The following is a 12773-nucleotide window of genomic DNA, read 5'->3' on the forward strand; positions in this document are numbered from 1 at the left end:
CCAATGTGGCCTGGACCAGGCAGCCTGGCCCTTGAAGCCCAGCGCAGGCCACCTCCTCCAGGAAGCCTCCCTGGACTTCTATCTCCTCCTCTGAGATAAACTTTTCCATCACACTTAGTAATACTAACAAAATGATTATAGATGTGAAAGTGTACTTTTAATGGAAAGATTATTTAAAGTTAATGTAAAGCTTAATACCATATAAATGGGAAAGATTTTACTGTATCATACAGGGGCAGAGACACATTAGTCTGGGTCCCCTGAGAAGCAGACCTGAGACAGGATTAAACATGCAAGAATGTCATTAGGGCAAATGGCTCTGAGAGGAAATTGGGAGGGAGCATGGGTAGGCTGGGAGAACGGTCAGACTGCGCTGAAAGTCTGGCACTGCAGCAGGAGAGTTGAGTTGAGTAAAACCCCTCGATGGCCATGCAGTCTAAAGATGGTCCAGCAAGAAGCTTTGGGGACATTCTAGAGCCAAAGTTGGCCCTCAGAGGAGTCCCATGTCTCCCAGGAAGAGGCCTGCAGTAGTGTCTCTGCTATGCCCAGGCTTCGGGTGGGCCAAACACGGCGATGGATTTGAGAGCAGCCCGGGCTCTCAGCACTTGTGCTTCCTGTAGCTGGAGAACTGCCAGTTACACTGGTGTCTAAACTAGTGCCTGAGGACCTGAGTTCTAATTTTACCCACACAGAGGGACACTCGGGGTCCATGGCAGAGCCTGAGACGCTGCTCTGTTCTGCCAGATCTCCCTCCCTGGCCCCTTTGGCAGCCCCAGGGCTGCAGCACACTCACCAATCATGATGCCAGAGAATGCCAGGACGAGGGCGGCCACGAGGGCAGAGGTCACGACGGAGAGGATCAGCGAGAGTGGCAGGTGGGGCTCTGGGGTGGGTGACACTGGAAGACAGGGCCCCACGAGACACCAGTGAGCACGCTGACTCTCCTCGAGCTGGCCGGGCCCCGATCAGAACCCCCCGCTCCTCTCTTCCCTGGAGGCTGGCCCACCTCCCTTTTCAGAGGGCCAGGGGCACAGAGCAGGTGTGCCCTGGTTGTACAGCATTCAGGGGTAGCTTTGGGTGGAGGAAACACGCAACAGGTCTAAATATGAAACTGTTGAAGTATATAGAACCATGGAGACCAGCTGTGGCACATCTCTGGGCCCTACCCCCGTGCCCTTACCGATGCAAGAGACACCATCCTCAGCCAGCACTGTCCCATGGTCACAGAAGCAGATGACCTCCTGGCTCTCGGGGTCCATGTGGCACTCATCTGCTGCACAGTGGCTGCAGTTTAGGTAATGCTTAATATTCACCTCCCCGTGGCCTTCTGTCACTGTTGGCAAGGAGGGCAGGTTAGCCTGGGGCTGAGCCCGGGACGGCCCTGCACCCCCTCCCAGCTGGTGCTTTGTCTCCAGCGGTCAGTGTGGGTCCTCTGGTCCCTGGTCCTAGGTCCCACTGCCACTGAAGTGCTGTCCCGTGTAGGAAAGCCCCGGTGCATCTGGTGAGTAGAGCTCAGGCAGAGGCTGTTTGGGTGCATTACGTAGGTCGGTGGGAAAGTCCATGCGCCTGACCCGTAAGTTGGCTGGGACAGGGACAGGCCCTATGACTGTTGCATTTTCTTGGACTGGCTTGCCTGGTAGTCAGTCCCCTGCCTCTATGTCCCTATGAGACTACACTCCTGGCTTCCAGAAAACTTGGTGGGGTGAGGACCAGGCAGCCTTGTCTGCAAGAGATCCATCGTCCTGCCTTTGTATCCTGAACCCATGTCAGCAGCCCTGAGGTTTCAGCTGGGCTGGAGAAATGGCCTAAGGAAGTTGGTTCCGCACCTGGCAGAGGGCGTACCTTTTAAAGCCGGGGTGTACAGGATGCCCAGGGGACTGATGAAGGACACCCCATCCTCTCCGTCCATCTCGGGGTCATTGTCTGAGGCTGCGTTGCCGCCTGTGGCAAACCAGAGAAGAGTTTAACGCAGAGAGGTGGGTGCCCAAGTCTCGACACACGTGCACATAAGCAGGTCATGCAGTGGGGTCAGGGAGGGGCCTGAGAGGGGCCTGGGAGGGTGGGCCATGGGGAGGGAAGGGAGGCTCAGGGCACAGGGGCTGCACTTGGGGCTCGGCTCAGTAGATGCTGGGTGTGTGGGCCCACTTTCCCCTCCAGGTCCAGGCCAGCTCCCACTGGGGAGTCCCCACCCTACCGGGGCCCTGCAGGAAGCAGTACATGTGAACAAGTGCGGGAAACATTCTAGTCTCCCCAGGCTGTGTAGCCCCATGGTGCCTCTTCTGGGACTGGCCAGGGCAGTAGAACTGAGGAGCTGCTCCAGTCCCTTTGGGTCAGGGTAGGGACATGGGGGGAAGGGCCCCTGTGCCTTTAGGCTCCTGTCCCTCCATTCAGCTGGGGCTGGGTTGTCTCTGGGCTCCCCCCTCGGGCTCTCCCACCCACCCAGGGCTTGGAAAAGAAGAGCATCTGGTTAACGCAAGCATCTTACGCAGCGTAAAGCAAAACACAGACAGAACATCACAGTGTGGGCATGCATTGCGTCCTAATCTGTGGGGACGGTGGAGACACCATTTCCCAGCCTCTCAGCTTCAGAAGGCTCTTCTGCTCTGCTCTAGCCCAGAGGAGAGCCGGGGCCAGTGGCCAGCTGCTTATTGAAGGGCCGGGCTGGGGCTGCCCGCAGTTGCCCTCAGGAGTAGCACCCGTCAGCGTGGAGAGTGGTGCCATTCTGGAGCTGGTGGGCTGGGGCAGGGAAGGGAGAGTGAGGAGTCCTTGAGGCCAGAAGCCACAAACCAGGCCCTTAGGGAGCTGGCTTGCAAGGATGTGGGCCAGGCCATCCAAAGGGAGGCAGGGGGTCAAGAAGTCTGGCCTCTGAGGTTCTCAAGCCAGGGCATCCTTAGGGGTGGCTCAGAGAGTAGTTTGGGAAGCCAAAGCCTCTTATAATTGGCTTTGGGGATGATCAAGAATCGCACAGGATCTTGATGCTGTCGCCGTGGAAGCCTCTGGGCAGGACGCTGGCTCGAAAGCCAACACCCTGCCTCCGGCTGGTCCCCGGGCTGAGAGGGAGGCGTGCACAGTTACATCACAGTCCACACTTGGGATGGCCAGGGGAGGGCAGGCGAGGGCTGGGGAGAGGGGTGCCTAGGACTAAGGGGAGGGGAGTGACACCTTGAACACAAATCATCTTTACCTATATATCCTCCGCCTCCTCCACCTGAGGAGCACCCCCCTCCACCCCCTCCGAAACCCCCTCTTGTCTCCCACCCCCACTTCTTCATGGCCTGGGGGCAGGAATGTCCTCCGGTGGCACCCTCCAGCAAAGACTTTCCAGACCAGAGCAAGGAAGTGTTATCACTCCAGCCACCTCCACCACCTGCAGGAAGACAGAGAAAACCCCAGTGAGGCTGCTGGCTAGGTTGGGCCAGCCACTGGATCTGGCAAAGGAGGCAGGACTCAGTACATTTTGAAGGGGCCCAGGAGCCCCATCTTCAGTGAGGCCTGGGGCCTAGAGTCCAGGAGCGTGGCCTCTCTTAGAGAGACCTGCTTTGGCCACAGCTGGATGTCCTGATGGGTGCATGCTTGGTACCACCGCTTTCCGTCTGGCCTGTGGCTCAAAAGTCCTGAGAGTGCTTGGCTGGGAATGGGGCAAGTGGGGGACAGGCAGTGTGACAAGCCAGCTTGCTCCTCTGCCTCCTCTCCATGTGCAACAGCCCCCGAAGTGCTGGGCCTTCTCTTCATTGTCCGCTTCCCATCTCAGCAAGAACCAGGATCCACCATCCCTGGGCAGCCAGCTGTCAAAAGCCTGCCGAGGCCGCCGCAGAGAGGCTCCTTGCAGGAGCTCTGGACCAGGCCCCAGATAACCCGATGGGTTATTGTTGACTGGGCAAGACCTTCCCTGTCCTGAGCCTGTAACTTGGGGATAGTAAGACTCGTTTCAGCAGGTTGATATTTGGATCAAAGGAGACAGCAAGTGTCAAATGCTTCATAAACCACCGTGTGCAGGGCTCACTGGGCATTCGAGAGGCGGAGCACACGTGGGCAGAGGGCCTCACACACCGAGCTCAGCCAGTGTCTTGCCTAATGGCTTCTGAGGAGCTACTCCAAGGTCAGGGACAGAGCAGATGGGAGAGGGGGGAGTGCTGCCCTGGTGGCCGTGGCAGCCACTGGAGCTGTGCTTCCCAAGTCTGGGCTCCTCTGAACTCTTGCAAAGGAAGTGCTGTTTGCAGAGCTGAGGTGGAGGGCACTTTGTCTTAAGGCCACAGGCTGAGCTGACCACAGTAAATCTTCCTGCTGGCTCCTGAGATTCCAGGACCTCTTTGCCCAACATTGTTTCATGTGACATTTCAACAGGCAGCCTACTTCAAAAGGCCCCCAAGCCCTTTCTGCTCCAGCAGATGATGGGTGGTGGGGACCTGAAGAAACAGTGGTGCTGGGTCTGCTGGAACCATAAGGGTTAAGTGGCCTGGGAGGTTCTTTTGAACAGAGCAGCCAGCAGAGGGAGGCTTGGTGTGTGTGTGTGTGTGTGTGTGTGTGTGTGTGTGTGTGTGTGTGTGTGTGTGTGTGTGAGGGGGTGAGCTGTAGGTAGAGATGACTATTATGCTACAAAGACAAAGCAGAGCCAGGTCAGAAACAAGCTTGGGGCTAGAATGAGGACCTACAGAGACAATCAAGGCCCCCAGGCAAGTTGTGGGGATCCTTTGTCACCTTTGGACATTACAGGGGGACTTAGGTTTCAAGTGGCTGGCCTCCCTTCTCCAGCCAGAGGTGGGTGTGGGCCTTATGTGGCTGTCGATGTCAGGTGGCAGAGGGAATGCCCTGCTCCGTGAGAGACCTGAGGTGAGTTCTGGCAGCCGGCCATGCAGAGCCAGGAACAAAGTAAATACATTAGGATGCACTGGGCCTGGCACCAGTCTGCCCGCCTTCCCTTGCCCCCTCCCGCCTACCCTGCGCCCTACGCAGTCCCCAGCTGAGGTGGTCTCTGACACCCACTCCATCTCGCAGCCTTCAAGCAAATATGTGGTAAAGAAAATAATGGACATAAAAATAAATCAACAATGTGTTTAAAAAAATGGATTGAGTATGAAGCAGTTTGGCCACGCAGAGAAAAAAGTCCACTAACTTTCTAGGAGCTCGCAGACTCTTGTAAAATGGGAATAGTAATATCTTTCTGGAAAACCCCACAGGATGGTTTTGAAAAGCACACGTATAATAGACGCGGAAGTGCTTTGTAATTTATTAAATCTGCACAGGAGTGGGGGGCGCTGTGAGTGCATCTGGGAGCAATTCTTCACTGTGGACCGATAACAGTTTCCACTTTCTTCTGTCCCTGGTCATCTCTTGATTAAAGGGAAAGTTTGAGTATTTTCTTTAATTAATCTCAAAATTTAAATGCCTTTAAAAATCCTCCCTCACTCTGATTGCGGAGAAAATACAAAAATGAACTGCATTTTCTCTTTAGAGATGGCCGATTTTGGAAGAATCAGAGTCCACATCCCCTCAATGTCTGTCCCCTTATTTGTGTGACTGGCTCTCGCTAACTGACACAGAAAGCCGGGCCACGAAGCTTCCAGAAAGAGCTTTCCCAGTAAGGAGCTGTGTGAGCGGGAGCCCTGGGGCTGGAGGTACAACCCTGGGGGTCTGGATGGTTCCTTCCATCTGCTCACCCCCAACTGCCTTTGGTGAAACCCAGGGAGGGCCGGGCTGGCAGTCTGAATGCTCGTGCCCGTCTCATTTTCTCAGTGACCTTCCCCATGTCAGCAAGGTGGTCTCTGGTGCTGAAAGATGCTCCCTGTCCTTCCTCCCTCGATGCTGGTGCCTATATCAGGGCTCCCAACCTTTCGGGTACCAGTGACTAAGATGCCCCGAGGTGTGTGATGCCCGGGCCGAGCCAGGGCTCTCAGTCCCGGGAGATGTTCTGGGAGGGGACGGGCTTGCACTGCTTTACCTGCGGCTCCGGAATAGCCGTTTAGCCCCAGGACCGAGGAGTTATTCTCCAGCCTCTCGGGGTGGAACGTGTCCGCCTTGGCCCCGTAGGCCCTGCCACCTCCGCCAGCCGCAATGATCAGGGGCACTGGCACGCCATCCTTCATCTGGCAGGAGAGACGTTCAGGGATTGACAGACCGCGCTGGGCTTCCGCGCTGGAGACCCAGAGCCCCCTTTAAATATTGAATGTGTCTGAGGGTTTGCTCAGCAGGGGGTGACATCTTGGTGGTCTGAGGGCTCTGAACTCATATTACAACAACCCATCAGCTTGTACCCCAATCCCCCCGCCCCCCATAACAGTCAGGGCTCAATCAGAGAAGCAGCGACACCAAGCATGGGGCAAAACCAGTCTCAGAGGTGGCTTAACAGCCCGTTTCCTGACGCTGCAGAGCAGCCTCAGAGGTTCAGTGATGGTGGCAGAGCAGGTCTCTGCTCTCTCCTTTCTCTTCACTCTCAGGGTCTCTGGCTTTGGCCCCATAAGCTCATGATTAAGCCATCAGCATCACTGATGTCCCTGTGGGAGGACCTAGCAGGAAGCCTTTGTCCTTTGTTTCTGGCCTGGCTGTGATAATGCCAGAAAAGTCCACCTGAGGACAGAGGAGGGCACGGTGGACCCCCTGGGGCTCTGAGGCAGGGATGGCAAAGGCCTGCGTGGTGAATTGGGCTGGTACATCAGCAAGAGAAGGGCCTGCCCTTCCTTGGACAGATAGGAAGCCCCACATCCCTCTGGGCCTCAGTTTTCTCATCTTTAAATGGCACTAAGTGGCATTTGGTTCCCAGGGCCTCCATGAAACAACCCCATGACACACAGAAGTCACTGCCCTTGGGAGCTGGCCCAGCACACCTCACCTTAAATACGTAGGTGGCTCCGCCCCCTCCTCCGCCCCCTCCTGCCCACTCGCGCACGCTTCTGTTCACGCGGATTTCTTCTTCTATCACGTTGTTTTCTCCAACGCAGACTTTCTGGATCAGTCGGCTTGTCTGCAGAGACAGAAAGCACCTCAGGCTTGTGTCCAAGATGCTCTACTTCCCAGCAGGCAGATCCTTTATGTTTAAAGACAGGGTCTAGCTCTCAAATAGCTTACAGTTGAGTTGGAGAGACCAAAAACTATACCCAGACAACTGTCACTCTGGGCAGTATTTGAGAAGGACCACGGGTATAGCTTAGTTAGAAAATGCATGGGAAGTTGGGGGAGGGAGAGGGAGCCTTTGTTGCTGACTGGTAATCACGGAGGACTGTCTGCAGGAAGTGGCATTTACTTGGGCCTTGAAGCATAGGGAGATTTTTAAAAAAATTAAAGAGCATTATATTAGTTTCAGGTGTGCAACATAGTGATTTTACATTTGTATATCTTAGGAAATGATCACCACCATTTTAACTCTAGTAACCATCTTTCACCATACAGTTATTATGATATTATTGACTGTGTTCTCTATGTTGCATACCACATCTGATAGAGGGATTTTGAAACACAGAGAATGAGAGAAAGTTAGGGCATCCCTGTGGGAGAGCAGCATGAACCCAGAAGGTGAGTGGGGGTATTTGGGGAAAAGACAAGGAGTCTTTTTGGCTCAGAAAAGTCCATCTTAGGACAGAGAGATGATTGAGGAGGACCTGTAAGCATCCCCTGGACTCTGAAGAGGTGATGACATAGGTCCTAAGTGGTGAGACGCAGCTGGACAGAGCGTAAGTGGGGTGGTTAGAGGGAATTAAACTGGACAGTCAGATCACGCAAGGACCTCGGACACAATCTGAGAAGGAGCAGAGTTCATTCTCTAGGCAGCGGAGAGGAACTTGCAGGCCTCACGCCTCATGGACCAGTGGGAGGCCAGACTCAGATTTATTCCCGGCTCATCTTTGGGAAAGTCCTTGCTCCATTCGAAGCACCTCATTCTTCCCAGCTAATGTCCCATTTCTTGCCTCCAGAAATCCCCTGGCATGGCCCTAACCAGAACTCTCTCTGTCTGCCATTGAGAATGGCGTGAACCCCGGAATCAGTCAGACACCCATGAACAGCTATGGAGGAGGCACAGTCCCTGACCCACACGTGTGGAATGGGGATAAAGATGCCACATGGATTCACTTCTGGGTCCACATATGGTCCTGGTGTGAGCCCAGGCATTGGGGGTCCCTGGGATGTGCGAGGACTCCCTGTGACACAGGTCCTGGGGGCCTTGAATGCAGAGGGCCGTACATCAAGAACAGCCTTCCTGCCTGTTGGCCACAGCAGCGAAGATGGCTCTCTAAACACCGACCTGACCTCGGCAGAAAACGACTTTTCTTTTACTTAATAGAAAAAAAGGCCAATAAAACATCAGATTTCCACCGAATGCTGCTGTGTAACCAGCCGGTGGATGCGGCGATTCATCTTTAGCCACTCCTTATGCTAAGCTCTCAGGGAGCCGGCAGTGAGTGCTAGAGAATTTTCCAGATAAAGAGCCGAGATGCAATTTGTTTTATGGCATTTTGGATTTAATGATGGAAATAATTTGATGTTTTTTAGAGTGGATTTAGTGTGGGCGGAAGGCTGTGAATTGTTATTGTAAGAAAGCTGAGATGCTCCTGTATAAATCAGTGCCATCCAGGGCTGGGGGGTTAGGAAGGGAACTACTGGAAGGAACCTCTGCTAACTGCTCCCTGGGGAGGGCAAGAGATGCAAGGGGCATGCCGGCCCGAGCCCCAGGTCAGGGGACAGAAGTGTAGGCTGTCAGCTGGGCAGAGAAGAGCACAGAATACAGAGCCCAGTCTAGCTACGTGACAGGCTCTGCCTGAGATTTGCTGAGATACACTAGCTCACAGGTCCTCCCTGGACCTGCCTCCTCCTCTCTAAATCAGGAGGCTGCCCGGTCTGAACCAGTGGTGCCAAGATGGTCCATCCCCTCAGACCCTGCTCCCTTTTTTCCTCTCCTCTGCCTGGCAGTGGTGGGGCTTCCCTCTTCCCGTGGACAGATGGCCCGAGGTTGCAGGAGTGGGGAGGGGGGAGCAGTTGGACTGGATGAAGGCCTTTGTGTAACTAGAGCTCGCCACCTGCTGCCCCGCTAGGGTGTCTCCTTTGAGTTGGATGGGGGGGGGGGGTTGCATCTTGCTATCCCAGTCCGCATCTTGAGGGACACTGCCCACAGCAGTGTTTGGTGGAGCCGATCGCGTCCTCATAACATGGTTTCTTCACCTGACCTGCAGGGCTCCACACCCCCTGGAATTTCTCCCTACCTTCCTGGCTCTCCCTCACCCTTCTTGCTGGCGCACCTGCTTTTTCCTGTCGGGGGTCCCCAGAGCTCAGCCCTTGGTCTTCTCAACCTGTACTGCTCCCTCGGCAGTCTCATCCTGTCTCAACTTTATGCTGATTTCTCCCAAATTTGTACCTCCACGCCCAACCTCTCTCCTGAACACCAGTGGCCCGTCTCCCGTTGTCTGCAGGAAGCCCCCTTTTGGCTGTCTGCCAGACAGAGCTCTACAACTCAGCACATCCCACACTGAGCTCCTGATCTTGCCCCCACCCTCAAAGAATGATCTGCTCCAAAATGTCCATAGTGTTGATGTCAAGACACCCTGAGTCAGGCCCCCAGCTCGGTCCAGGAAGGAACCGGAGGAGCAGGGGCTGGGGATGTACATGTGGGGTTTCCAGCAGCGGGAGCCCACTCCAGGCTCGGTGTGGCCAAGCACACGGGAAGGGCACCTCTAGACCTATGCGCAGCAGAACCAGCAAAGCTGCCAACTCCTGCAGTTTAATCCTAAGAGTCCACTTCGTCGTCTAGAGGATCCTCTCTAGGCACCATTTTGGAGAATTTGAGATTGAGGTAGTGCCTGCAAACAGTCTTTCTCTCTCCTTCTCCCAGTGACTCCTGTGGAGCAACAGGGAAGACCAATTCCTTTCCCCAAGCCCATGCTATGCCCCGCCCGACCAGCAGAGGGGGCTGCCCTCTGTCCCTGGCTGAGAATTGACTTCGGAACAGTCCCTGCGCATCCAGGAAGTTTGAGAGCGAGTAGGTTGATTAATGAGATGATAAAGTGCAGCAACCCAGAGGAACAAGTAGATTGCAATTGAATTAAAAAAGGACATGGTCCTGTGAGAAGACATAACTGATTACAATCCAATCAAGCAAAAGTCCCTTGCAAAAGTCAATGCAATCTTTCTGCTTAGATGAAAGAATTACATTAGTACTCAATAAATTTCTGTGAAAATTACAGCAGCCTGCAATTTAATGACTTAATATATTATATCAGGTTGGGAAGTCCTGATTATAGTTGCTAAATAAAAGTTGGAGTCCAGGCATACCCCATTCACAAGGTTGTGCCTGCCCAGCTTACTCCTGTTGCTTTGTTTTAACCCAGGATTGGGGGGGGGGGAGGAGGGGAGGCTATTCTTTGCTCCCAGCCCAGAGCATCACTCTTAGAAGCCCGAGTTTATGTTGTGGAACTGAATTGCTTTCTCAGTAGCCCTTGTTCTGACATAGGTCCTCCAAGGCTATTCCTTGTCCCAGGTGGAAGCTGTGCTTCAGGTGAGGGTGGGGCCTGGCCCAAAGGGGACATGCCCTGCAGGGTGCTGAGTTTCTGCCAGGATGGCCGGCACTGCCAGGGGCCTGCCTCTCCTGGACACAGGCACGAGGCAAACAACTGGGTGCTGGGAGTTTGCATGGCTGCTGCTTTTCTGGGCTTCACTCCCTCATTCCTGGTCATGTCAGACCTCTACCAGCTTTCTTAGCTCCTGCTGCTGGAGCTCTCCAGGTGTGACAGCGGGACACCCAGAGGGGTCTGAAATCAGAATGACAGGCTACATCTGGGGCTGCAGAGAATGGCAGCCCGGCTTCTCAAGTGATGGGCTCTAAGTGCAAAAGAAAAAAAGGTCATAAAAACCGAGGCCCAAGCAAGGGCGGGGCACAGCCAGAACAGGAGCCCGAGTCCCTATTCTGTGCCGTGTCGTGAGTGACTTTGAACAAGTCCCTTCACCTCTGTGGTCTCCATTTTCTCACTTATAAAATGGGATGAGCATATTACAAGTTCTTCCAGCTCTGATCTATGCTTTACATTTTTTAGAGTTTTCATTACACAAACAATAAATAATATATGAATGCATTCTTTTCGTAACCATACCGGACATTACCGATAAAGCCCCTCACCTCTGGGCCCCGCCCAAGAAGCAACCACTGTTGTGTGTATCTTTCAGAACTTATTCTGTGCAATTGCGGATATATGTGCCTGAGAGCCGGACAAGAAATGTTTAACCGGGTATTTTTCTGTTGGTAAGAGTATCGCTAAAGGTAGCGGTGCCCTAGCGGGGAAGTGCAGGGAGTGGTTCAACTCCCACTTCTGCTAAGAGAAACAGGAACATTTGCCCATTCAAATGGGATTCAGTCCTTTAGCTTTAAGGGTCCTCGGGAGACCCGTGCCTCAGCCCCACTGCCGGCTTTCCCTCGCACCCAGGTGGCCTGGAAGGGGGGGGGCATTTGCAGGCAGGACAAGGGGAGAGTCCTGCCGCCTTTGAACATGAGCTCCCAGAAGGAGAGCGTGGGCCGCCGGTGCCGTCGGAGGGGCCTGCCTGGGCCCTGGGTAAATGTGGAGGAGAAACCCCTGCTCGGGGCACTTACTCTGGGACAGGCGTCTTCCCCCTGCTGCCCGACCAGGATGTACAGCGTGTCGCCCTTCTCCAGGTTGAAGATGCCCAGCACAGACACGCCGTGGGACCGCATCATGGTGTTCCTCCCGCCTTTCCCGCCAGCGGCTCCGTAGCCCGAGATGCTGCAGTGGGACAGAGCACAGGGGCCCCTGCCGTGGGACGCAGCCCGACTCCCTTTGCCCACCCGGGAGCCTCCGGTGGGCCAGGCGCATCCCCGCGTTGTCCTGATGGTCCTCCCCTGCATCAGCCCAGCAAGGAGGCCAGCAAGGAGGAGAGGGCAGTCAAGTCTAGAGAGGGATAGCGAATGGCCTCAGTGGGGGGCTGGGAAGGTAAAGAACTAGCGAGGGGGTGCAAGAAAGAATAAGGGGGGGAGGGAGCGGGAGGAGAAGGAGAGAGGGAGAGTCTGTATTAACGTGGGGTGTTGGGTGAGGGCATTCGGAATGCCTGGGACTTCCTCGTTATGGATTTATCTCCTGGTCCAAAGTCAAAGGACTCGTGTGACCTCAGACAAGTAACTTAACATCCTGGTCCACATCTGTAAGATGGGGACAATGGGAGAACCTACCTTCTAGCCCATGAGTGTTGTCGGGATTAAAGGAATTAAGACATCAGGCTTAGACTTGTGGCTGGCACATAACAAGTGCTGAAAAGTATTTATTATTATTATTATTGTTGTTGTTGTTGTTATTAATGGTGGAATTAGCAGGGGCTGACTGGGTAGAAAGTTTTAGTCTCCCCATGGGGATCTAGACACGAGAAGGCCCCGCACCGAGTGACTGAGGAGAGGCTGTTGCGAGCACAGACTGTTTGCTCCGGTCCCGCCGGTAACTCCTGGAGCAATCTGTGTGCAGACAACCAATCACGACGAAAATAAAAACAGTGGGGAAGTGGGATTATTTCCGCTGCCTCTTAGGTTGTTGAGATAAAGTCAAGCAAGGTTGGGGAGAAAGAACTTGATTGGTGAGCCAGGAGGGGCATGCCTTGAGGACAGCTAGCGTTCCAGTGACAAATGCAGCCCCAGGGACTCGGGAGGCTTTCAGGTCCCCATGAATTCAGACGGGGCCTTAATGCAAAGCCTCCAGGAATGGATGCAAGGCAGCTTTGCTCCCGCGCACACACAGTGGCTTCTCCTCCTGACTCCAGGAAATTCCCGTGTCCCAAGTGTGTGAGGCACCTCCTGG

General features: G+C 54.4%; 1 protein-coding gene across 1 annotated transcript in view; it reads right to left on the bottom strand.

Annotated features, from left to right (window-relative positions):
- Nucleotides 1-12773, bottom strand: part of ALK (ALK receptor tyrosine kinase) — a gene marked incomplete at both ends in the record, with an annotated part of 512424 nt that overhangs the window by 19386 nt on the left and 480265 nt on the right. The window contains 7 exons of the mRNA XM_081156468.1: nt 794-898; nt 1181-1333; nt 1843-1941; nt 3185-3367; nt 5939-6083; nt 6827-6958; nt 11564-11714. Of these exons, the coding sequence (XP_081012594.1) occupies nt 794-898; nt 1181-1333; nt 1843-1941; nt 3185-3367; nt 5939-6083; nt 6827-6958; nt 11564-11714 (968 nt within the window). The remainder of the gene's footprint in view (nt 1-793; nt 899-1180; nt 1334-1842; nt 1942-3184; nt 3368-5938; nt 6084-6826; nt 6959-11563; nt 11715-12773) is intronic.

The sequence above is a fragment of the Miniopterus schreibersii genome, assembly GCF_964146895.1.
Source record: "Miniopterus schreibersii genome assembly, chromosome: 13".
Lineage (NCBI taxonomy): Eukaryota > Metazoa > Chordata > Mammalia > Chiroptera > Miniopteridae > Miniopterus > Miniopterus schreibersii.